At 46.7% G+C, this 25,876-nt stretch overlaps 3 protein-coding genes across 4 annotated transcripts in view; 1 reads left to right on the top strand and 2 right to left on the bottom strand.

The window, feature by feature from the left end:
* VAMP1 (vesicle associated membrane protein 1) overlaps positions 1 to 14,614 on the bottom strand; it is an 84,386-nt gene extending 69,772 nt beyond the window's left edge. The window contains exons 1-5 of one of the 2 annotated variants that reach the window (XM_017645892.3): positions 14,450 to 14,614; positions 11,251 to 11,386; positions 10,884 to 11,042; positions 10,178 to 10,229; positions 7,618 to 9,780 (exon numbers count right to left, since the gene is read on the bottom strand). In XM_017645892.3, coding sequence (XP_017501381.1) covers positions 9,764 to 9,780; positions 10,178 to 10,229; positions 10,884 to 11,042; positions 11,251 to 11,386; positions 14,450 to 14,451 — 366 coding nt within the window. In that variant the 5' untranslated portion in view covers positions 14,452 to 14,614 and the 3' untranslated portion in view covers positions 7,618 to 9,763. Of the gene's footprint in view, positions 1 to 7,617; positions 9,781 to 10,177; positions 10,230 to 10,883; positions 11,043 to 11,250; positions 11,387 to 14,449 lie in introns of those variants that run through there. The other variant, XM_037009049.1, reaches the window with a different exon arrangement.
* Positions 10 to 6,932, top strand: TAPBPL (TAP binding protein like). Its single transcript, XM_073222729.1, is given in 10 exon segments — positions 10 to 593; positions 1,361 to 1,405; positions 1,408 to 1,528; positions 1,530 to 1,567; positions 1,712 to 1,949; positions 1,951 to 1,979; positions 3,795 to 4,133; positions 4,731 to 5,033; positions 6,246 to 6,329; positions 6,523 to 6,932. Coding segments are annotated over 9 exon segments (1,260 nt in total). The 5' UTR covers positions 10 to 529; the 3' UTR covers position 6,329; positions 6,523 to 6,932.
* A 9,341-nt stretch (positions 14,615 to 23,955) lies between the features above and the next one.
* Positions 23,956 to 25,827, bottom strand: MRPL51 (mitochondrial ribosomal protein L51). Its single transcript, XM_017645955.3, has 3 exons — positions 25,575 to 25,827; positions 25,381 to 25,491; positions 23,956 to 24,954 (listed from the first exon to the last, which is right to left on the bottom strand). Exons 1-3 carry the CDS (start codon positions 25,651 to 25,653, stop codon positions 24,758 to 24,760), a joined length of 387 nt encoding a protein of 128 aa, XP_017501444.1. The 5' UTR covers positions 25,654 to 25,827; the 3' UTR covers positions 23,956 to 24,757.
* Between the last annotated feature and the right edge of the window lie 49 nt (positions 25,828 to 25,876).

The following is a 25,876-nucleotide window of genomic DNA, read 5'->3' as shown; positions in this document are numbered from 1 at the left end:
GGTCTCCGCAATTCCAATCTCACAACGCGGACCGCTCCCCGCCTCGTTTCCCCACTGCAGATTTGTGTTGGGGCCCACCCGAAGTGTGTGTCGGCGGGGGTTGGGGGGTGCCGGTGGGTGTGGCACCAACAGAAAAGGAAGAAATGTCCCCAGACTACCGGGAACCCTGCTTCTGGCTTCAGTCTCCCCTCCAACCCCACCTCCTTTCCCGCCCGTCCAGCTCCACTTGCTCGGGGCTGGGAAGGGGCTGAAGGGTCAGGTCTCCAAAGGGCCCAGGCTTTGGGGAGCGGGGCGGTGAGGAGAAAGAGTGAGCAGAACTCCGGCACCAGCCGCAAACGGCTTCCCAGGGGCAAAGGCAGCCTCGGTGACGCCTCTTCAAAGTGAAAGCGAAAGGTAAGTAGGCGGAAGACGGAAAAGAAGGCGACAGGTAGCGGCCAATAAGGGGCTTGGAGAGCCCTTTCTCCTCCAGCGTCGCAGTGTGCAAGCAGCGGAGAAGGGCTGAGGGCGAGGAGGCCGGAGAGCAGCCCCCATGGGCGCCGTGGCGGGGTGGTGCCTGCTGCTCTGCTGGGCGCTGACGAGAGCGGCGGACGCAGGTGAGCGGGAGGCCGGCAGGGGAGTGCCGGGAAGCACAGGCGCCACCTTCCCCTGGACTCCAGAAGGCGACGGGGGCCGGCGTGACTTCCAATCACCTCCCAAGCCCAACAGGAAAAAGGCTCAGTGCTGGCTGTGTAAGGAACCCACTGTGTTGTGAGAGAGGCTGAGCGTTCTGGTGGAAAAAGGCCAAACAAAAGAGGGACCCCTCAGCGGATGTGGTGGGGGGCCGCTGTCCCCCTGCAGCGGGCACTGCTGGGGAGCAGACACCTTCCCGAGAGGAAGGGTATCCCCGGAAGCCACTGGGGTGTCGGGGTGTCCCCTGAGGAGGGGGAAGGGACGCCCTTGTACTGAATGGCAGAGAGCAGAGCACGTGGGCTGGCCAGAAACTGAGCAACCACCACCAAGCCCCTAGTAACACGATGTCCGGTGTCTTCTCCCAGAGACAATTTTGCTCATTTGTTTGCTTTTGCTGAGAAGTCCTTTGACTGAAAAAGGTCTTCCATTCAATAGTTGTAAATAAGAGTAAAACCATAAACCCTTCTGAGCAAGGAAAATCCAGGATTTTAAATAACACACACCAAGAAGCAGGTACCTGGAGTAGCAGGTGCTTCGAAGAAAGTTGGTTGTGGGGATGACAGAAGGAACACAGACAAAGCTAGGACCCTAGATGACAATTTTCACCCTTTTATGACTCAGTTTGGGGTAAGAGGTGGTTGTGAATACAGAAATAACTAGACAGGAGGCTCACCTGGCCTTCTCCCTGCAGCAGAAAGGCAGTGGTGGGCAGTGGATGTGGTCTTAGACTGCTTCTTGGTGAGGAAGGTGGGGTCCTTGCCAGCAGTAGGAACATGGTGAAGGCCTTACTCGTGCTGAGGCAGGTGCCAGTGACAGATGATGGCTCCCTGGAAGGCTTTGCTGATTTCCAAGGGGACACACACCAAAGACAACCCACCTGTTACCTTCGAGGCCTCAGGTAAGAGCCCTCCACCCAGTGTCCCAGCCCTTCTGGGATCCTCTGCCGGAACAGTGTGCTCCTGAGTACACCCACCATCCCCTGCCCCCCATGGGCCCAGGTGTTCTCCATCCAGCCTGACCTCTGTGCTGCCCTTCTCCCCAGCCAGCCTGGTACAGATTCCCCAGGCCGAGGCCTTGCTCCATGCCCACTGCAGCGGGAAGAAGGTGACCTGCGAGATCTCCTGCTATTTTCTCCAGGCCAGACAAGGGGCCCCTGTTGACACAGCAGCTTCATTCATCGCCAACGTGCAGCTGTCTGGAGGGGGGCCTAGTGTCTCTGTGGTGATGAAGACTCTGGGGGACACTGAGAATGGGGCTGTCTTGCACCCCACACTGTACCTGCAGGGCTCAGGGGACTATTCAGACTGCAGGTGAGAAAATGTAAGTTGCAGAAAGGAAGTTTGGTTTTTTCAAGTGGTCAGAGATGGAGAACAAAAGGGAACAAGTCTACCTCCATCCACATAAGTCACCTCAGGGACTCTCCTAGGCCTGTCCTTTCTTCCTGAACACCCCAAATGGGGATAATGTTCACCTCACTGGGCTGCCTGAGGAAATGAGATAAACGATGCTCTGTTCACAGATGCCATCCACAGCAGTCTTACGGGGCCAAACACCAGTTTACTCCCGGTGAACAGCCAGCCTGGTCTGGTGCTTCAAGATGACCAGAGCAGAGCACAGGGACACAGATTTTGCTCATTATCTCCTTAGTAAAGCCCAGCCGTTGCCCTCTCCGACCCAGCACATCCCAGAGGGCATGGGAAATTGAGAACATGATGATAGGTTTCTCCAGAGCCTTTCAAATCCAAGTTTGCCTCCAAAAAGAGATGACCACATCCAGAGATTATGGGTCTGCCTTCCTATCCTGAGAAGGCCCCAGAACACTTGAAGCTGTGGTCCAACCTAAACTTAGACTGCTACATCAGAAAAGGGGTTCTCATATCCATCCAGTGTCAACCATAGCCCTGGCATTGCTAGGTAGGCCCCCCTTTTTATTTTGAGATATTTTAGACCTACAAAAAAGATTAAATAATGTAATGAATATCTGTACACCATTCACCTAGATTCACCAATTGTTAATACTGTAGTCTTACCTGCAGATAAACATGTCTTTCTCTAGATATATAGATATATATAGATTCCTCCCTAGACTAAGTGAAAGGAAGCTGCAGGTAACACTTCACCCCAAATGCTTCCATGTATATATAGCATGAAGAATATTGTCCTTCATAACCATAAAACTATCATCTTAACAGCAAACCAAAGTGGAGAGTGGCCTATTGTGGTGCAGGCAATAATGGGGTGCAGTGTGTAAAGATTAAAGAATATCTTCTCACCATTACTGTACATTAGCAATCCTGAACAGTATCAATGGTAAAATACCCCTCCCTGCCAGGGTAATCTGTCCCCATCTCACACACCACAGCTTGGTAGCTACTAGACATCCTAAGACGTGTCAAAATTGATACAACACTGTCAAATATAATGGCCAAATGCAAACTTCTCTAACTGCCCCAATAATGCTTTTTATAGCTTTCTTGTTTTGTTTTGTTTTGTCTTTTTAAGCCCAGGAATCATACAAGACCATACATTTCATGTTGCTGTCTTGTGCCTTTAGCCTCTTTACTCCAGAACGATTTTTCACAGCATTGACATTTCCAGAGACTTCAGGCCTGCTGTCTTGCAGAGTACCCCACCACTTGGATTTGTCTGATTAGATATAGGTTTGGCATGTTTGCTACAAATACTACCACTGTGTGCTTTCTAAGCTCATACTTAGTCAGCCTTCCCAGCAGCCTTGCCTCAAGCAGACGTGTTGGCCACACTAAGGGCTTGCCCACAGTCACAGGGCTAGTAAGTGGAAGAACCAGGGTTCCAAAGCTTTCTCTGCTACTCCAGTAGTTCTTATCTGAAGGTCAACAGCAACCCATCATTTGGCATGTGTATTTTTCTGCTGAGAAGTCCACAGCCTTCATCACTTGTCCTGGGGTAAATGACTACAAAAGTTAAGATTACCACGTGTGCCACACTGCCTTTCCAGAGCCCCATTTCTTTGTGGTTACATCTGATGGGAAATGAACTCAACTGGCCTCCTGAGAAGGCAGGAGCAGATGCATGCCTACAACAGCTTAGAGGTCAGGTGACTTGGAGGAAGACGCCCACCACCACCGCACTTTTTCTCGCCACAGTGGAGTTCCAGGTGACAACACGGACCCCATCCCTGAATTTCCTGCTGGGGTCCTCGGCCTCCCTGCACTGTCGCTTCTCCATGGCACCAGGCTTGGCCCTTACTGGCGTGGAGTGGCGGCTGCAACATAAGGGTGATGGGAAGCTGGTGCACAGCTGGACCACAGGGCACAGGCAGGTCAAGTGGGAGAGCGCTGCCCTGGAGCCCGAGCAGCTACTCATGGCCGGGGATGCCTCCCTCACCCTACCCAGCCTCACTCTGAAGGACGAGGGTACCTACATTTGCCAGATCACCACCTCTCTGTACCAAGCTCAGCAAATCATCCAGCTCCACGTCCAAGGTGAGGCTGCGGCTCGGTTATCCGCGGGAGGGGGAAGGGATGTGCCTATTGGGAGTGTTTTCCAGAATGGATTCCAAATAGAAAGCGATTTCCCAAGAGGCAGTCTGCATTCCCACAACCTAAATGCCACTCCACCCTAAAAGCGCACACAGGGTTGGACTGCTTCCCGCCACACTCGGATGATTCTGTGGAGAAGCTTCCCAGCCCAGGATCCTGCTGCCCTGCCTTGGCTGCTGTGTCCAATCACCCCAATCCTTCGGGACACATCCTGGGAGGGGCGGTGGCAAACCAAGGAGGGGCACTGGGAGGGTCCTGACTGGGAGGCATATTTCAACTGTGGTAACACTTAAAATCACTGGCTTATTTGCCATAAGCAGCAGCAAGCCAACCTTTAGCTAGTTTTACTATTGTTTTTTCAATTACCTGGGGAGGATGTACCTCCTCCTGGCGTGCATCCGTGTGGTCCCCTCACGCCCCTGTGGCGCCACACTGAGGAGGATATGTCAGCACCCAGCCTAGGCTTCCTCTCGGGAGGCAGCTGTATCAACTCTGCGGTCCCACTGCATCCCTTTGGAATCTCTGTACTCACTCTTCCAGCTTCTCCCAAAGTACGACTGAGCTTGGCCAGCGAAGCTCTGCTACCCACCCTCACCTGCAGTGTCTCTGGCTACTATCCCCTGGACATGACTGTGATATGGATCCGAGAGGAGCTGGGTGGAGCCCCAGCCCCAGCCTCCGGTGCCTCCTTCTCCAGCCTCCAGCAAAGCACAATGGGCACCTACAGCATCACCTCCTCCCTGACGGCAGAACCTGGCTCTGTGGGGGCCTCTTACACCTGCCAGGTCACCCACATCTCCCTGGAGGAGCCCCTCAGGGCCAGCATCCGGGTTGCTCTGCCAGGTACTGGGCATGCCTTCCTTTCCCCGCATCGGACGTGGGCTCATGGCTCCCTGACCTCCAGCTCATCTGTGGCCTTGTTCTGCTTCCCACAGCACTTTGTTCAGTCCCCACTTCTTTCCCAAGGAGGCAGCCTCCACAGCTGCCACCACACATCCCGAGACATCCTTTCCCCCCAGGTTCGAGGGTACCAGGCAATGTGCTAAGAGCAGGACACCAGCTTGCATTAATTCCTGATCCTGCCTTCAAGGAGCTTAGTCCACTTGGGAGGGACAGAGTAGGCAATCGGGGAAAATGACCCCAGGGAGACATGCGAGCTGAGCTGCTAGTTCAGGGGGAGGGGGACACCCAAGACCAAAAGAACAGCATGAGCGAAGGCCAAGTTATAAAACAGCCAGAAGAGAATTGGGGTAACTGCGTACCTAGAGCCAAGAGTCTAGGAAAAGGGGAGGTGGCTCTGAAGCTTGGGAGGTAAATCTATTTACTGAGCATTTACATGAATCAAACACAATACTAAGCACTGGATGGAGAAGTACATGTATTATCACAGCTTCCATCTCACTGAGGAGTAAGTTGTCACTTACAGATGCTAAGTAATTCACCCAAGTCACCTACCTAGTAAATAATGAGAGAAAATGAAAAACAGGAAGCCTTAAACCTTCTACTACTATCAGTGAACATATCACAATGGCCTTCAAGCTGGAATTTCATCCTGAAACCACAGCATGTTGTTAAAGGTTTTAAACAGCACAGGGCAGGCACCCACACCCCAAAGTGTAAGCATCCAGGAGCACTGGGCATCACCTGGTGGCTCACCAGACTTTAAGCTTCAAACCAGGGCTTTGTCTCAGCTCCTATCATTCCCCTGCGATTTCACAAAATAGTAAACCTAACAAAGCATTTCCTAGCAATTAAAAACAAAATCCCAGTTTAACTGTTAACCACGAATCTAACCTAAATCTCTCTTGCAAAGCAATTTTAAGAAACTCTTCTCCAGGCGTAGGAAGAGGTAAAGAATTGTGTGTGGAGTAACAAACAGACCAACAACCTAGAGCAAGTGTGGACGCTACTCTGTGCCCAGTTCCTGGGAGGGAGCAGAACACTGACATGAGCTCCTCCCCCAGGGATGGATCACATTGCATCATGGCCCTGCCAGGGCGGACCCCTGGGTGCAGCTCCAGAGATGATCCATGCCCACTCTGCTCTCCCCTATAGGGCAGAGAATGGCCTTTGGAGTCCTTTTCGCCAGCAGTCTCTTATTTCTTGCACTGTTGTTCCTGGGGCTTCAGAGACGGTAAGGTAAGAGCCTGGTGACCCTCAGCTCTGCGCCACCCAGCCCACTTGTAGATCAGCCTGCCCTAACTAACCACCTCCCCACCCAGACCAGGGATGAAACCCAAGTTCCCAAGTTCCAGCCAATAGCCCCACCACAGCTCCCAGCTTCTGGGGTTACCCCAACTGAATCCAACCTTGTTCCCTTGTTTTCTCCTAGCTGGCTCACCGAGGTCTGCCAACACCCTGTAGTGCTCCAAGTAGCTACTCTCCTGCCTCAGAGTAAAAAAGAATGATCACGTGTTCCCAGGACTTTACACCAAGTCTCGGAGCTCAAAAAGCCCCAGGACAGATCATGGGGGCTCTGGCTCAGGCGAAGGGCAGGCCTGTCTCCCTTCACCATGACCCTGGGTTGAGCTCCGAGGGAGACAATATGAGGAGGTGAGAGTGGCAGCAGAAAGGAAGTGTCTGGAGGCTAAAACACAAGTCAGACTTGAGGTGCAGTGGCAGGAAAAGAAAACAGGAAGAATTTATGAAAAGGGCAGGTGAGGGATGGTGGGCAAAGGCGGAGTTGGACCACCATGCACGAATATTGAACTCTGTCCAAATAAAAGCCCCTATGTCCTCAGAGGTCAAGCTTTCTACTTTCCTGTCTCTCCCCATGCTAGACCCAACTAAGCGTGTCCCTGGGCCTAGAAGCTCCAACTTGCCCAGTGTTCCAGGTGTGAAACGCAGGCCCTTGGGGGCAGCCCTGAGGCTCTGTCTCCACAACTGGGCTGCAGCTAAGGCTCTGCTCCTCTAGACAGATGTTGGGAATTTCAACATACCTACAAACACCTCACTCCCCCAGCTGCAAGGGAGAGAGTTCTCCTTTTACTCATTTCTAGAATGTGCCTAGTCAATAGAGTGGACTTAGCAAAAGAAAACCCATGCACGAGGATGATGGGGAGCAGGTTGTGTGTACCAGAGGCCTCATCTGGTCCTGACCCCTGGGACAGGACAGGCAGGCTGAGGACCTGCAAGGAGGGAGAAAGGAGCTGTTTGAGCAAACCTGCAGTTGTTTGTGACGGGATGTCTGAAACGCCCACTCAGCTTCCTGCCGTCACTTCCTCTCACCACACCTGTTAGAATGGGGCTGCTTCAAGTATGAATGCGGAGACCACTTCCTCTGCCAAAACCCAGATCTTTAATCTCGAGGAGACCATACAGCACACATAAGCCAGGCTTCCGGCCCCAGCAACGACAGACTGCTAGAAGAAACACTCCCAGTTCCCCAGTCCTCAGTTAGTCCAGCCAAACAACAACCAAGTCAGTGTAGTGGTAGGAATCTGTATTTTTTGCCTTTGTTCAGAATACATGAAATTGGTAAATCTGCCACATGCCTTTGGTGGAAGTACAAGTGTTATTATTCTACACAAGTATGAGATTGGGGTTAGGAAAACAGACAGAGAGGTGGTGACAGACACACAGTGGAAACCCCACATCATCTCATGGCAAACAAACCCAAGGAGGAGATGTGGGACACTTGGCTTCATTTGACTGCAAGTCCCGGGATTCAGTTGCACATTTGCTCATGCACATGGGTAGTGGGAAGAAGGGGGATAACAAAGACACGGAAGAGGGTAGGGGTTGGGGTGAGAAAGGAAGAAGGGCTAACACCCCCCAAAAGAACAGAGCCAACTACACCTGGTGAGCCCCAGAAGGCCAGAAACCCAGGAAATAATTCCTGTGACAGGGCTTGGTGGGCCAAGGAGGCGAATTTGCTTCAAGCTTGGGACACATCGAGGACAGTGGTGGTTCTTTCCAGCGGTGACCCCCTGCATTAGGCAAGGAGGAGCCCAGAGGAGAGTGGAGACCTTCGAGGAGGCCGTTGGGAGGGTACACTGACTGTTTTCTTCCAGCTTTTCAATCCCGCCTCAGGGCAGGACGAAGGGAACATGAGAAACAGGAGCGAAGGGAGAGGGAGGATGGTTTTGCACAATGAAATGCTGCTGCATGGAAAGAGCATCTAGACCCAGCCTGGCCTGGCTTCAGCCTCTTCCTGCTTGTGGATCGGAGGATGGAGGGACCAAAGGGTCATGGGGGTTCCACCTTCCGTTCCCAGCCTGCCCTCCTCCCCTCACACCTGAGTCTATCCCATTCAACCGCCTATCCTGAAGCCCAGCAGTATCTACCAAGACAGGCTCAGCAGTTACCATGGGGCATCCACAAACCACACAAAGGGAAAGAAGGGCAAAGAGGTAAAGTGGAATTCCGGAGGGCATGGGTGGTTTGGAAGGGGAACCTACTGCATCAAGAACAGAGCTGGCTCTAAATAAGAGACTCCGTGACAGCAGAGCAATATACGAAAACACCTGTCTCCAGACTTGTCTAAATGCTCAGAATCAGCCGGGCCTCAGGAAAGACCTCTTGCCTCACCCCTTTGGCCAGTACGTGGAAGGGGTGTGGAGGAAAGGAAGCCAAGGGGTTCACTTCTAAGACCCCCTAACTTCTAACAACCTCATGCTCCTTTAGCAACCGAAGGGAGGAATGGAACAGGACCTTCTGTAACCAGAGGGTGAGAAGTGGCTTCTTCGAAGATTGTTATTTTCAAATCAGGCCCCTGACTCAGTTTTCCTGTACCAGGCATTCTCTTATCTATGCCAATAATCAAACTAACTGAGAGTCCCAAACTTTTGCAATGTAAAATTATTTGGTGCTCTCATGAACAATATAGAATGTTGCAGAAAATGTGAACAAGAGACACTCTTTCCAGTTATGAGCTTGTGGGACTGCTTCTAGAATGGGAATGAGAGTTCTGGTATTTTCATAATTAATAGGTGTTCTCTGAAGAACAAAGCAGGACACTGTTAAGATCCCTGAAAACATAGAAAATTTTGGCCAGATTAGAAACAACCACAAAACACAGGTTTTACTTTCTAAAAGGGTACTGCACCAGGACCAAGTTGTACTTTGGGGCTCCCCCAGGGTCCTCTTCAGGCCTGGCACAGGAGAAGAGCTCCAAGTGGCCAGGGAAGCCCTGAGTGGGCACCATTTCCCCAGCTGTTCCCAGCCTTCTGCCAGTAGCCTGGCCTTTCCTGGTGACACCACGAGTACCAGTACCCTTCTCCCCTGACCCTGGTGTGTCCATGGGCATGCCACCTCAGCTGCGCTCCTTCCTCCCCTCCCCTCGGCCTCTAGCTCTTTCTGGTTTTGGGAGAACACGAGAGTACATCGGAAGGGGGCAGGAGGAGGTGCCACTGCCGCTCTCCAGGTAGTGACTTCAGGACTGTGCCACAAGCAGCATTTCTGGTGTTGAGGGACACAGTGCAAATGAAAGCAACAGAAAGGGAAGAATGGGTGATGGGAGAAGCCGGGGCCGGGCTGGAGGAAGGTACATGGGGCACTTTGTTGAGAAAGCACAGAGGGAGAAGGACGTGAGTTTGGATGGCAATGGAGAACAGGGTGGGAGTGGCACATTCTCAAGTAAAAAAGTAGACTGGACACAGGAGTCAGGAAGTCCCAGATGGAGAAAAGAAAGAGACAGGAGGGAACAAGAGGGCAAATTACATCATTACTAGACATTTAGGTCTTCCAGTTGTAGGTGTCCCATCCCCATGGCCTACCTCTGACCCAAGCCAGTGACAAAGAGCACAGTCCCACTTCCCCAGAACAGCAGGGACCCTCTTCCCACAGTACCTTGCAGAAGGAAGGCTTGTCTATCAAGGAAGCCCATTGTCTTTGCCCTTCCCACCTCCCAAACCAGGTGATGACCCCACCGCCACGCTCTCCATACCTCAGTCAGAGCAGCCCCGCTGCCCAGGCAGGCAGGGCTCAGAGAGGATGCCAGGACCTTCCCACCTCTTCACCCCACCAGCGATCTCAGCAATACTTACTTACAATAACTACCACGACGATGGCACAGATAGCTCCCAGCATGATCATCATCTGAGGAAACAATGACAAAAAGCCGGCCCTTGGACTTGGGGAAGAAGGAGCCAGGACTAGACACGTGGGAAGAGAACGTCTGCATCCTCAGGATCGTGAAAGAATCCACACGTCTCCCAGGAGATCCGCAGGCCTCTCGGGGAGGGCCCAACCTTCATGCTTCCCACCAGAGCAACCCCTGCACCACAGCTGACACTTCTCAGAAGCAACAGAGCACCTGTAGCTCTTTATCGCTCAAATTCCAATGGAGGTGCAGCATTTGGACCTTGGATCAATGGGTTCATTTTTCGTGGTGAAGTGTTCAGCTCATTCCTAAATGCTGCAAATATGTAACTACATCTATACCAGCCATTGATTCAGTGCTTGTCTGAGGAAGGGCCAGGTGAGAATTCTTCCAGGGATCTTGGGGAAAAGCACCTTGACTAACCACCTCCAAACTCATCACTGCCTCCCAGTGAGCATTCTGAATTCTCTAGCCTACCCTGGTGGCCATTCCTGGTAATGCACCTCACGGAAGCGTTCACGATTTCCTCCAAGTTCTGGAGGGCAGAGATTCTACACCACTAGAGAGAAGGAATGTAGAACCTGAGGGTTTTCTTGCCCTCTAAGACTTGAGACCCAGGAAAAGAAGGGGGAGAGGGCAAGAAAATTCACCTTGCAGTTTTTCCACCAATACTTTCTCTTTAGCTTGGCAGCACTGCTCTCAAACTGTGACGCTCCCACCTGCAAAGCATCAGCTCGGTCATCCAGCTCTGACAGTATCTCGTCCCTCTTCAGGACCTTGTCCACATTCACACGCATCATGTCCACCACCTAAAGGGGATGCAGAAACGAGCCTGCTAAGCTCCCCACTAGAGGTGGGAGACAGAACAGTGACCAGGGAATTGTGTGGCAATTTTAAGTAACTAAGTAACACTAAGGGATTCCTTGCCTCCCAGAGCATTTAGCCAACCCTCTATAACAAAGAGAAGTTTCTAAACTTCTGTGATTTGGAAACTCAAAGAAAAAGCTCTCCACCTACCTCCTCCACTTGTGCCTGGGTTTGCTGTAGTCGTCTGTTACTGGTGGTATTGGGAGGGCCAGGGGGCCCCCCACCTGGGGCAGTCCCTTCTGACCCTTCGGTGGGAGTTTGGGTGGGTGGCTGAGCTGCAGCAGACCTGTGCAGAGACGGGAACAGTGTACACAAAGTAACCAAGGCAGGAAAGGATCACAGGCGTGCTCAGCCCACACTACCTCAACAATGCTGGTTAGGTTCTATGCACAGAAGGGATTCTAGCTCTCTGGCAATAGCAAGTAGGGAGATGCAGCACAGAGGCAAGAAGCAAAAGCTGGAAGATCCTGTAACAACATTTAGGTGGGGCGTAGGGGCATCCAGGGTGGCACCACGGAGTCCTGTTTGGGCTGTCCTTTGACCCAAATACAAACACATGCTCTGGCATGGCAGCTACATGGACAAATGTGCCAGCTGTGGCCTAATGGCACTTCCCTGTCAGAAGTCTTTCAACATGAAGTCAAACTAGAAAACTCCAAACCAAGTTAGGAGAAATTCATACAAAAGATTAAACCCTCAAGGAAAAGACCATGGACTGAACAACTTTTTCTTTTGTATTTTTGTAGTAACAGCTTTACTGAGATATAATTCACATAGCATAAAATTCACCCTTTTAAAGTGCAACCCAGTGGTTTGTACTATATTCACAAAGCTGTGTAACCATCACAACTAATTTTATAACATTTTGATTGTCCTCAAAAGAAACTCTGTACCCGTCAGTCACTCCCTTGTCCTCTTTCTCCCCAGCTACTAGCAACTATTTTCTGGTCTCTATGGATTTTCTTATTCTGGACATTTCATCTAAATTGAATCATACAAATATGGTTTTTTGTGACTGGCTTCTTTCACTTAGCATGTGTTATCCATTGAACAGCTTTTTTTTTTTTTTTTGGCCATGTCTGAATATTAAAAAAAAAAAAAAGAAAAGGCAAGCTGACAGACTTTGTGAAGGGGATCCAGTTTTTGGCTGTTTCATGCAATGATTAATTAGTATATTGGGGCTGTTCTGAGGACAACTTGGAGAATCACCCAAAGGCAAGGCTTCCATAGGTGGAGTGAGTCAGGGCTGTTTGCTTGCTTTGTTTCTGGCAGAGAAGATGGGGGCTTCACTCAGAACTGGGGCCCAAAGCAATTGTGTTAGCTATGAATCTGTTCCAAGAGCATAGAGAGGAAGCAAAAAATATGGGACATGGTCCTCAGTGTACATGCACTGAAGGGACATTCTGTCCCTTCCTTTTCTAGATTTGGCATCAAGACTCAGAAGACTCCCCTAGTTCTTTATGTTCCAAAGAGAAATCTTAGTTTGTATTACTTAAGAGAAATCGTCCTCTCTTTCCCTTAGCCTAAGAATGGATTCATCTAGGGTGGAGTCTTCAAGATGAACTCCTCTCCATGTCCCAACACAACCAGGCTAAATTCACCCCGTAAGGAATTTCTGTAAGTCTAACCTAAGACGAGATTTTCTGTCCCAAGAAGAACCCACTGGCAAGAGAAAGATCCCTCAAATGTGATGGAGAACAGAAATCACAGAACTCCTCAAATAGAAGCAAAATATCACAAAATATACCTCACAGGGGCAGTCCAAGTAAATTAAATACACCAGGGAGTAAACCATCAGAGTCACAGAAAAGGAAACGCCTTGACTACTCTCAATAGAACTAACACCCAGGAGTTCCTCCTCCGTAAGTCAATTTCTTTTGGCCTAAAAAGTTAGAGGATAACTCCTCAGAGAAGCTATACTAGCAGATTACATCCAGCTCATTCCCATTTAAGGAATCCTTTCCCATTTCCCTCTAAGGCACAAAGAAGCCAAAAAAAAGACACAAAGCCACGAAGCCCCAAGACTCTTGTGCTACTGCTGAGCTAAACAATCTAGTTCTCTGACAGTGGAAAATTCAGTGAGCAGGTAGCAGCCAGTGTTTGGTCTTGGAAGCATTCCAGAATGGTGGCACCAATGACAAGATTAAGGTCAGAGACCTCGTGACACCCTGCTAGTCACCATGCTTTCTTCATCTCCTGTTCATCACATATGGGTGCCACTGGGAACCAGTCAGCTGAGAAGGGTCCCTCTCCCCAAGAGGAAAACAGATGGAATCCTAGGACTTGGCCAAAATGCAGAGGAACATATACAGATAAAGCCGCAGAAATCAGAGAAAAAGTGAAATGGTTATAAAGCATTTGAAAGGACCATTTCATTTACTATTATTGGGAGTTGGGAAAAGTCAGCAGTAGAATATCTAGGGATAGCTATAACCCTTATGTAACATTAAGTAAATCTTTTCCCTTTTTTGTCACTAAGAGAAGCAACACAAATATACCTAAGCCCAGGCCAAGACTCCAGGAAGTAGTAAGAAAGAAAAATCTCTATTATATATACTGTGGTCCTGACAGGGAAGTACTTCATTTGTCTAGCCACAGTTCTCCCTCAGTATCTTGAAATGGGGGTGATGGTGAAGATAATGGTCAGAGACTAAACTGAATATGTTCGGGGACGGTGGGAATCCTCAGCTCCATTTAAACTTGGCCAAGACTCAATGACAGGAAAACACCTCCTATATGGGTGGGTGGCTTTGGGATGAATGGCTGCTTGGAATCACATGCCACTGTCCCTTGAGTCTTTATGAGCTGCTCACCAGGCGCCAGAGAACTGGCAGATAAGTTCTGGAGCTCTGCTCACTGCCAAGAGTGGGGATGCATGTCACAGCTAGGGTGAGGGGCATACACAAATCCAGCGATTGCAGGGCAATCCAAATTACCACTGGCAGGTGTACAGATCACAGACTTCCCAGAGGTCCTGAGCACAGATTCAGACAGACAACAAGAAAGGATCTCGAGCCCCCTCCCCAGTGTCTGCAAGCCCCACCTTCGCCCTCTCTCCAGCTCCACTATACCGAGACCTGAATAAGGTGCCCCGCAGACCAGAGGAGAGGATGTAGTGAATGTGAGTCCCCCACGCCCCTGCCCCGCCCTGGGGTGCTGACTGGAGCTGGGGCAGGAATGGGGTGCTGCCCCCCTCCCCGGGGGTGGCCAGGTCTGGGGGCGGCCGGCGGAGGTAGTTCCCAGCGTAGCCGCAGCTGCTGCAATGCGCCATTTTCCGTCTCGCAGAGTCCGGCGCTGAGCGTGAGAACTGGCAAGGAGATGTGCAGCCCCCACACCAGAGTCAACTCACATTTCTCTGGCAGAGGGAGGAGGGGTCCGTGTCCTCTCTCGAGGCTGCAGAGAGAAAACCCGGCGCGGTAAACGCTGCGGTTGAAGTACACTGAAGCTCCGAGCCCAGCCCCGAGAACACAAGTCAAGCTCTAGCGGCGACAAAATCCACTGCGGCGACCGCGCTGGTCCCCGCTTTTATTGGCGCCGACCACGCCTTCCGGATAACGAGGCCACTCCCACCGCCCAATCCCCGCCCAGCGCAGGCACCAGTACAGACGCAAAGCCCGAGGCCGAGCTCCCGCCCCTGCAAATCGGCCAATCACAGCTCTCCTCTCACCCAACCCGGAAAGGAGCGGTTGCTGCGAGGGGAGTTCACAGCTTGCTTACAGTCCAGCGGAGCAGCAGGGCGTGGCGGAAATACGCGCCAGCGCTCTGGAAGGGCGGCTCCCAGTAGTTTGAATTGGCCTGTTTGGTGCCTCTCAGCCAATCGCTGAGCAGTGATTGAAGTCCCTCCAGCCAATCATGCCGCTTCCTCCCACGGACCCGGTGGCAGTAGCTGGGACCCTAGAATCCTCGAAGAAGCGCGTTTCGAAGCTCTACGCACTGCTGGTCCTTCTAGACCAGGCCGGTACTGCACCGCACCAGCCCACCCCTGGCAAACAGCTCTGAGGAAGCAGAATCCATTAAGGCACAGCCGCGGGCTCTCGCGGCCGAAGACTGGGCACGGGGCTCGGTACCCCCAAATACCAGTGCAAATACGAGGGCTGCGTGCATCCGTTTCCATCAACTCAGCCACCAAGCTCCTCACCCAATGTGTCCTAAATAGAACTGCCCCCACCAAACCTCCTCCTCCTATCCTTCCCTCCCAGGGAGGTTACCAACCGCACGATCTCGGTTGCCCACACCAGAAACCTGTAAACCATCCTAGATTTCCTCCCCGTTCACCTTCACCTCTCCTCTAATAATTCGCCGAGTTGAGTCGATTTTCCTTCCTAGTATTTCAAGAATTCTCTCCCCTCATCTCACTGACCTATTTTAGACAATTATGCTTTGCCTGGATGCCATCAGTTGTAAAACTCACCATTTTTTAGCTCCCGCTAAGAAAAAAGGTAGTAGTGACACACACATACTGTCTTATCACTTAGAATTTTTATATTTATTGAAAGTGAAGGTTTATATAGATTTTTCTTATCACATTTCACTTTCATGAATATATAAAAAAATAGAGAACATGGTTACAGTATCCCGAAAACTTCTCATTCAAGGGCTAACTCATGATTCATGTTTTTGACTCAGTCTTAGGTGTCCACAATTTTCCACACAATCTAGTTAGTCTTCGTGTACGATCAAGGGCTTTGGTGATGCAGCATTTTTTTTAAGTGTTCCTCTTTTTTCTCTGGAATTTTCTTCCAAGCCATTAGGCAAGTTTTCATCCTTATGAGCAGGAATGACAATTACAGTATGACTGCTGTCTGGCTAATAGTTATAGTGAAACTTCTCAATTTAGATTTTTTGAGGAGAAAAATAAGTGCCTCTTAGAATTAATGAAATGTAAAATCTGCTTCTAGTCTTGCCCTCCCTCATATCCATTTTGAGTTCATTGTTGCATTAGGTGTGAGGTTTAGGTTGTGGTTTGTTTTTTTACCCATGGATAGCCAGCTGATCCAGGGCCATTCGTTGAAAAAGCAATCCTTCCTCCATTAAATTGCTTTTGTACTTTTGTTAAAACTCAGTTGGGCATATTTATACAGGTCTACTTCTGGGTTCTCTCTTTAGTTCCATCAATCTATGTGTCTATCCTTCTGCCAATAACACACTATCTTAATTACTATAGCTATTTAACATTGGGTCGGATTATTTCTCCTGCTTTATTGTTCTTTTTCAAAATTGTTTCAGCTAGTCTAGATCCTTTGCCTAAAAGGTCACTTCAGAAATGAATTTGTGAGCTGGCAAGAAAGCAAAAACTATGTAAACACCAAAAACTAAGTGAAAGCTGGTGCGCAGAGAAATATGAAAAGCACCGAAGCATGTTTTGTTTTGAGGGCATTTGCTAGAAGTTGAATTTAGGCACGGTGGCTTCACAGGGTGCCACTGTGGCATAGGAAACAGAGCCCAGGGCTTTCCAGGGTTGGAAATCTAATAGAAAGCCCCTACCATAAAGCTGCAAACTCAGAGAACTGTATCTTCATCTAAGAGTGGATTTAAAATATGCTAACACTAAAACTACCTCAGGGGACTACATAGAAAATTGCTTGTCTGGAACCTAGATGCCTATTGGAAATCTTTTTTTTTTCTTTTAAATCTTTGCAAAGAATTTATAAACATAAACTGTGTCTTTTCTGCCTAAATTTCTTATTGATCCTAAAAACAAAATGGCAAGAATTTAAAGTGGTTTTGGGTTGACACTGCCATTAAGCAGCCAGCAGAAGCAATGCAAATCTTCTCTGGATGAACTCATCTTCAATTCAGGCCTTGGGGAACCTCCACAGATACAGTTCCAAGAAATATAAATTGCGGTAAAAAAAGAAAATTGCAAATAAAGGAACAAGGTACCAAGAGCAAGAACCAACAGAGATAGAAGAAATAGAAAAGGAAGTCAGAAAATAAAGCCAAATAGTTCAATGTCTGATTAGTAGGAGTTCTAAAAAGAGAAAACAGAACATGAGAGAGAGATGTAAAAGAAATACGGGAAAAAGCTCCTAAATTGAATGTCTTTCTGGATTAAAAATAGTGCTTACATACCCAGCACAATAAAAGACAAAGAAGCACATCAAGACACATCTTTTTGAAATCTCAGAATATTATGGAAGAAAAAAAGATCCTAAAAGCTTTCAAAAGGAGGAAAAGGAACAGGAATCAGAATCGACTTTCAATACAGTATTAGAAGATAGAAGACCATGTGGCAAGGGCCTTTAAAATTCTGAAGAATAATCATTAACTCAGAATTCTATACTAGCCAACCCATCAATGTAAGATCAGTGTATGTCAGTAAGAGAAACATAGAACGTAGACATCTTTCAGATATATAAAGAATCAACATTTTTGGCTCTCTTTCCAAGTAAGCTACTGCAAGATGTGTTCTGCTGAGTAGGAAAGAAAACGGCAATAGATGTAAGGAATGGGATGCTGGATCCACTTGCACAATTGGTGAAAGAAAATCCTTGTAATGGAAGCTATGCCATAGACCCAGAGAGCTTGTCCTGACTGAAGTAGAAGGATGGCAAAAACTGCAGGACAGTCTCCAGAGGAAGAAAACTGATAAAGTATCTGACATGTTTAAATATTTGACAAATAGTATTTTATACATCTGATGGGACATATGGAAATGATCACAGCTAGATATATAGAAAATTACATAAAAGAAAAATAGGCAATTATTAACTTAAGGGAAAACAAAAAGTTGAATAAGAAATTAAAGATACCTGACATTTACATCAAATTGATTGTCAACGAGGGCAGCAAGACCATTCAATGGGGAAAAGAACAGTCTTTTCAACAAATGGTGCTGGGACAGCTAGATACCAAAATGCAAAAGCATGAAGTTGTACCCTCCCCTGACACCATACACAAACCTTAACTCAAAATGTCTCAAAAAGATTTGGAGATTCATAACAATTCGAAAAAATATTTTCTTTCCTCTATCTTACTTTATTGTAAGAATGCAGTATGTAATACCTTTACATACAATATATTTGTTAATTGTTTATCAGAAAGGCTTCTGGCCAACAGTAGGCTATTTGTACTTAGGTTTTGAAAGAGTCAAAAGTTATACGCAGACTTCCAATTGTGTGGGAGTTGAAACCTCTAATCCCCGAGTTTTTCAAGAGGTCAGCTGTAATTCACTTATTTGGTATTCAGTTAAATGGTTTTTAGTATATTCACAAGGTTGTGCAAATATCACTAGTAATTCTAGAACACATTCTGATGAAAAAAGACATTTTAAATTATTCTGAACCCATCTTTTCTTCTCCATATCACTTAGGTCTCCATATGCTTTTAGATCAGTATTGTACCTGCCACTCATTTTAGTATTAAAAAACTGAAGACAAGTCACTTAAGTCACTTTCAGCAACTTCAGAAGTGACTTCTGTAGTTTTCACTTGTTCTAAAAAACTGTTCACCAAAGATACGTGGTAAAGAGTGAGGCTAACTAGGCAGACAGCACTCCCCAAGCAGGAGTTCTGCTACTTCCCTTGCAACTTAATCAAGAGTCATCCAAGAGCTGAAGAGTCTGGTTTTATGGAAAGCTGGTTCTTCATCTAATTTAAAGTTAATGTGTAGAACGGTTAACTACTTGCTCATCCAAAGAGAATTTGGCGCTCTACCTGCACCAAAACAAGTTTGCATCACCACCCAGGTTGAGCACGCTGGTTTCCATAGCAGCGCTTCTCAATCTTAAAGCACAGCTCACAGATCCGGAAGTATTGGGAGGGTCCGGAGACTCTAATAAGCTCCTAGATGATGTTCGTGCTGGTTTCCTGGCCACATTTGGAGTGGCAAGGGCCTGACACATGTGTGAGTTCACCCGAAGGCTTCGGACACTGGCACTTGGTTGTGGCGATTTTGTTTTCTGCACAGATTTTTCTGTCTTCCTTGTCGGGCTCCACGTGTGCCCCAGAGTCAGGACCCAGGCTCCTGCCCAGCTGCCCCCTCGCTGCTCCTCCCTAACTGGGAGGCTGCAGCATAATCAGGGAGGCTCCCGGCTTCTTCCCCCCCCCCCCCCCACTATCCGCCCCCGCCCCGCAGGCGCAGTGCCGCTCCAAGGTCCTCAGTGCAGCCTTCCGCTTCTGGGAAGGGGCCTCCAGAGGGCAGAGGTGTTGGCGCCACCTCCGGGAGGTACAGCGGCTGGGGATGTTGCGGGGCTGGGGGATCGGGCTGGGAGTTGGGGTGCTGGGCACAAACCCTCAGAGAAGCAGTGTGATCCCTGAAAAGAGCCCCCCATACCTGTTAGCAGTCACCTACCATTCTTCACCCCTTACCCCATCCCCAAGCAACAACCAATCTATTTTTGTCTCTGTGGATTTGCCTTTTTATAAATGGAATTATACAATATGTAGCCTTTTATGCCTGGCTTCTTTTATCTACCATAGTGTTTTCAAGGTTCAACATGTTGTAAATCTGAGTATCTTGTTCTTTTTTATGGCTGTGTAATATTTCAGGGGATGGGGAAACCACATTTTCTTTATCCACCATCAGGTGATAGAAATGTGGATTGTTTTTTCTCTTTCCCTATTAAGAACAATGCTATTATGAACATTCATGTACAAGCTTTTGTGTGGACATGTTTTCAGTTCTCTTAGGTTTACACCCAGGAGTGGAACCACTGGTTCATATGGTAACTCCTTATTTAACTTTCTGTAGAACTACCAGTTTTCCAAAGCTGCACCATTTTACTAAAGGCAAAGTCTTCTTAACAGTTCGTCAGTTTTCTTCATGATCTGACTCTCATCTCCATCTTCTGTTGTATCTTTTGCCACGTACATTTGTTCCACCAATAAATACTATTCACAGCTTTCCCATACATGCCATGCTGTTTCTTGCCTCTGGACCTTTGTTTCTGTTTCACCTGCCTGGAAAGCCTGCTATCCTTCGCTCCTTCGAGGTAACTGAGTAATGGCCTCCCCCACCAAGCCTCCCCTGCCCCCAGTGATGCACTCCCAGAGTAGGTGACCCTCGTCTCTATGCCTATGCATATTGATGTTAACAAGTTTTAAATGCCATATAATGGATTTAATAACTCTTCCTTGTCTACCTCTGGCAAAGATGGAATTCTTAAAATGTAGGAATTGTATCTTTTTTTCCCTTTGTATCCCTGGCACCTACTGGTGGCCTTCAATGAATGACTACTAGTTATTTATCAAGGTCCTTTTAAGAGCCAGTTTACAAAGAGACCAGATATTAGAATACTGCAGTAATCAAATATGTGCAAGAGTCCCTGCCCTCAACGGGGATGAGGCCTAACTACTGGGGAAGATGGACACAGACATATAAAACCAAGCAAAAGCAAAAAGCAAAAATGTAAGTTCAGAGGCTCAAAGTAAAAATTCCTTTAAAAACATTCTTTTGCCTTCTATTTTCCAAAGCAGTGGTACTCAATCCTGCTTTAGAATTTCTTGTGGAACTTTTAAAAATGAATGCTTGGGACCCCAGCTCAGTTTGATTTCACTGGTCTGGGAGGGGCCCTAGTCTCTTTTTTTTTTTTTAAGCTCTGAGAATTCTAACATGTAGCCAGGATTGAACAGCTCTGGTCTATAGTGGAAAACACACACACACACACACACAAATCTAAGCTTTGTCCTGGCTGGCATTCAAGACTCCTGGTTATTTGGCACTCGAATTCCTATCCAAACTTACTTCCTACTATTAAAGAAAACCTACCTGTGTGTTAAATATCATTAACTTAGTCCTATGGACCTGTGTCAGTAATCCCACCTTTTTCACAACTAGGCTACCCTCACCCCACTCCCCTTACCCACCTGAATTACTTCCTATTCGTCAAAGCTCCTCCCCATAGATATTACTGTCTACACTTAACATTGGTTTCCCATTTCTATCAGCTGAAATTTTCCAAGATTTAGTTCAATATGCCCCCCACCAAAAAAGAACTCTCAGAACTTTTTTTCCTGTGCAATTATCATATTCAAATTCACATTGTTTACATACATATCTCTTAAGTAGAATGAAAGCTACCAAGAGTTAGGAACCTATCCTAGTGATTTATGTCCTTCCAAATAACCCTGCACACAGTTTAGTGTTTACTGAATGTAAATGTTACATACTGTCCCACATCGAAAACAAGATTGTTCTCTCCTTGGAAACAAGAGCTTTTGTATCTTCACAGCCATAAGTATTCTATAAATGTCTAGATTGAATTATCAATTTACTCTTCACCAATAATCACATATTCTACTAAAACATGTATATGTATTCTACACAGCACCTTTTACTTAAGTTTCAAATATTTGATTTTCTTTTCTCCAGTTTCACTAAATCACGGGAAGTATCCCAGAGCCACTCATACTTTACACCAACCTCTCCATTCTTATATCCAGCTTCTTCTGTCTAACCATCCCTTTGAAAACTCACTCCCATGAGACCTGACACTGGTATATATACATTTCCGTAAGACCAAGAATCATAACGTGTGTACATATCTACCCATCAGTCTATTTCTCAAAAACCCACTTTTCACTTAATTTAATAAGTACTTGTTAATCTAGCTTCACTTCAATTGGTCCTACCGAAGGTAAAGTCCCAAGAAAGACATGAAATGTTACAGAGGAAGATTGTCTGCACACATGGCTCTTGACACATCCTCTCATCCCTGTAATTGCATGCTGCTTCTCTGACCCAAAAAATGGAATGCCTTTCCTCACAGCCTTGAATCTGAGCTGGCCTGTGACTTACTTTGACCAAGGGAATCCAGCACAAGTGACACCATGTGACTTCTTGGACTCCATCTATCAAGCCTTGCATATTTACTTTCATCCTCTGGGATGAAGCCTCCATTTAAAGTTTGGCTACACTATTGAATAACGAGACCATGTGGAAAAAGAATCTCACCCACAGCAACTGAGGCACTAGACATATGAATGAAGACACCTTGGACATTCTAGCTCCGGCCAAGCTCCCAGCTGAATGCAACCACATGACTGACCCAGCCCACCCCAAAAGAAGCGGCACAGTGCTGAGCCCAATTCAGAGAATATGAATAAACTGTTCTCTTCGGTCCTTAGTTCTGCGGTGGATTGTTACATAACCATAGATAACTGAAACGAGTACTTGTTTATGGGATGTAGATCAAATAAGAGACCTAATCATTCTTAATTCCTCTCTTCAAATCCCAACTTGTATCTTTAAGTAATTCATTTTCTTTACTTTGCAATACTACTTGTATAAGCAAAAAGTTAAAATAATTTTTAAAACCTATTTGCATTCATTTCTTCAAGTTTCTCTAATTCTTGACAACTACACAGACTCAAGTGTCATAACCATTCATACTCGCCAAACTCTGTTCTAAGTATTTCACATGCATCATTTCATTTACTACTCACACAAACCTGTAGGTAAAGTATATTATTCTAACTGACAGGCTAAAAAAACTAAGGCTCAAAGAAGTTAACTACTTTGCTGAGGGTCACACAGAGTAGTAGAGATTAAGTTTAAACCCAGACCTGTCTGACTCAAACAGCCATATTCTTAATAAACAGCTTATACCAGAAGCTTACCTTTATCAACTTAAATTAACCCCCCCAACAAACACAAAATGCACTTTTAAGCCACATAAAAAATTTTTAAATCAACATGTCAATACTTCAATACTTCCCTTACTTCATTCTGCAAAAATTTATTCAGTCTCACTAGTCTAGGCACTGAAGACATACAAAAATTAACCCTAACCAACATGTAATTCTAGAAACTGTAGCAACATATTTCTCGATTGTCACCCTTATTTGATCTTATGCACAGTCAAGTAATTATTAAACGTGTCATACATGCTTCAGTAAAGCTAGACCTATCTCACCATCTCTCGACACAATTCTACACTCTCTCACTATGCACTCATCATTCTTCCCATGCCCACTTGAAATGTTCTACCATTTCTCTCCTTACTAAAATCCAACCTATTCAATGAAACCTTTATCAATTAGAAAAAACACACTTCCTTATCTAGGTCATTAATGGTCCACATCAGTGGTTTTCAAACATGACTAATTAAAATCACCTGCAGGCTTTTAAAAATGAGAATTACCTAAAACTAGAGGAATCATACTTCAAAGAAGCAAAAGCCTGGAAATCTAAATGTCTATAAAAATGAAACTGGTTAACTCATTACGGTACATAATGTGAAGAAAATAAATGATACCCAGGTCGCATTAATTGAAAAAACAAGATACAGAAGAGTGTGTATGGAATCCCACTTTTTTAAAGTAGATAAATACATAGTTAAGATAAGCTTGTACTGCACAGTATATGTCCAGAAGGATTTAAAAAATCTTAAGAGTGGTTGCCTCTGTAAAGGAGCATAAAAGAAACAAGTGTTTATGTGGCATAGAAAGAAACAAATTCTACCATTTGCAACCTGGATGGAGCTAGAGGGTATTGTGCTCAGTAAAGTAAGTCAGGCAGAGAAAGACAAATACCAAATGATTTCCCTCATTTGCGGAGTATAACAACGAAGCAAAACTGAAGAAACAAAATAGCAGCACTCACAGACTCCAAGAAGGGACTAGTGGTTACCAAAGAGGATAGGGTGGGGAGGGCTGGTGGGGAGGGAGGGAGAAGGGGATTGTGGGGTATGATAGGTGCACATGGTGTGTGTGGAGTCATGGGGAAGACAGTGAAGCTCAGAGAAGACAAATAGGGACTCTGTGGCATCTTACTACACTGATGGACAGTGACTGCAGTGGGGTATGGGAGGGACTCAATAATAAGGGTGAATGTAATAGGCACATTGTTTTTCTTGTGAAACCTTCATAAGAGTGTATATCAATGATACCTTAATAATAAAGAAGCAGAAAGAAAAACAGGCTGGGAATTTTTTATCCAATTACCCTTTCATAATTTTAAAATTTTGCACTATATATGCATTTTTTTTTTTTAAGTATTACACACACACAAACAAAAAACACAGATGTGCAAGACTCAGCTCAGCTTGGATCTACAGATCACTTGGAGTTAGGGACCAGACTTTTGAAATTGTGTGAAATTGAATTAAATTACTGAGATGATTCTGATGATCAGTCAGGCTTAGGAATCACCCATGCAAACCACTTACACAATACTTAATGCCTCATATTAAAGTGCACGTGTAAAAACATAACTTTGTACCCCTAACTACAAAAGCATTAAATCTGCTACACTTTGTTTTTTCTACAGTTCTCAGGTCAGAAAAAGTACCCAGTAAGTATTGTTTGATGAGAATAGTGAAGTGCAATTCCACTTATATTTTATTCTTATTGTGTAAGGGTTTTTCAAAAAATATTTAACATAACAGTATTACAGGGCAATTAATATTACCACTTTCAAAATACGAAGGGCCAAATGTCAAAAAGTGCCAGTAACTATTTTCTTTTTTAAAGGCCATAAGTATGGCTAGACTGCAAAGGGCAAGTGGTGAAGTCCAAACCCAAGATTGTAAGAATTAGGGATGAGTCAGACTTCTGCAATCAACATATTTGAGTTAAAGTAAAATGTGTGGATAAGAGATTCCGAAGAGCCCCATTTTATTAGAGAGCATACAAATTCCTTTCCTCATAAGGAAAAGTACTGTTCCCCTTCTCCTGGGTGATCTGTGTGCCTCCTCCACGGTTCCCAGATTTCTCTTCTATCTGTACTTTCCATGTCGGTTAAAGTGTTTGTAGAGATAGCTGATGCGCTTTTTAAGTTTGTGCAGGTCGTCAAGGAACATCCGATTTCCAACCATTTTCTTCTTTCGGATACAACGCTGCAATTCATTCCCCTTCCACCCCCGAAGCCATCTGGGGCCCTTGATTAGCTCTTTGGGGTGTTTTTCAAAGTTTCCTGTATAACGTGAGAGAACATATTAGATCCAAGACCAAAGAAGCCAGTCTCGATCAGCCAAGCCTTCAACACACTTGCATCTATCTTCTTGAGCAGCACCTACAGACAAGATACATTACACTGCAGTATCAAGAGCACAGACTCTGGAGCCAGGCGGCTTGGGGTTCAAATTTTGGCACTGCCATTTACTAGCTTTGGAAAAATTACTTAACTTCTCCGTGCCTGTAAAGTGAAAAGGTTATTTTATGAAGATCAAATGAGTTAATACATGAAAGGCGCTCAGAACGGTACTGAACACAACGGAAACAACCACTCAAATATTTGCCCGTTATTAAAACACGGTACCATTTCTATAAAGGTGAAAAAAAGATAGTCGTTAAGGCATAACTGCTATTCTGAAATTCTGTACCATGAGTCGAGCCTTACCCAGGATCCCGATGTTGTCATACACCCCAAACATGGCCCTCTTCTCGCTCCAACGATCAACCACTTTAGTGGGCGGGAGGGTGAGCCTTACACGGTACAACCGAGAAACACCTAGGAATGAGGAAGAAATGGAATCAATCAGCGCTGCTTACTAACAAGCACTTCTGGGGCGTCTTTCTGCATTAGCCGCTTACCCAGAGAGAAGCTTCTGCAGGCCAGGGGCACCCAGCCCCATAAGCCCCTGCTTGCCCCCCTGGAGAGGCTGCCTGCCATTGCTGTCGTCTCTTCCCTACAAAAGCACAATGCACGAGCACAACGGCAAGGTCAGACGTGGCTTTCAAGGAGATGGCCAGAATCGTGGACGCCGGCCTCACACGGGTACTAAGCAGACGCAACCATCTTGGCCTTACCCAGCTAGCTCTGCGCGCAGAACCCGCCTAGGTCCCTCCTACCCCAGCCACAAGCCGCGCCCTCCGGGTCCCGGTGCACTGAGGCC

The sequence above is a fragment of the Manis javanica genome, chromosome 15 (genome assembly GCF_040802235.1).
Source record: "Manis javanica isolate MJ-LG chromosome 15, MJ_LKY, whole genome shotgun sequence".
NCBI classification, from domain to species: Eukaryota; Metazoa; Chordata; class Mammalia; order Pholidota; family Manidae; genus Manis; species Manis javanica.
Note: the sequence above shows the minus strand (reverse complement) of the source record. Positions and strands in the feature narration are given on the sequence as shown.

Coding starts and splice junctions, on each gene's coding strand:
- MRPL51 (XM_017645955.3), bottom strand. CDS start 25,653: ATGGCAGGCAGCCTCTCCAGGGGGGCAAGCAGGGGCTTATGGGGCTGG. Junction 25,492..25,574: donor CTGCAGAAGCTTCTCTCTGG/GTAAGCGGCTAA, acceptor CCTCATTCCTAG/GTGTTTCTCGGTTGTACCGT. Junction 24,955..25,380: donor TGACAACATCGGGATCCTGG/GTAAGGCTCGAC, acceptor CACGTTATACAG/GAAACTTTGAAAAACACCCC.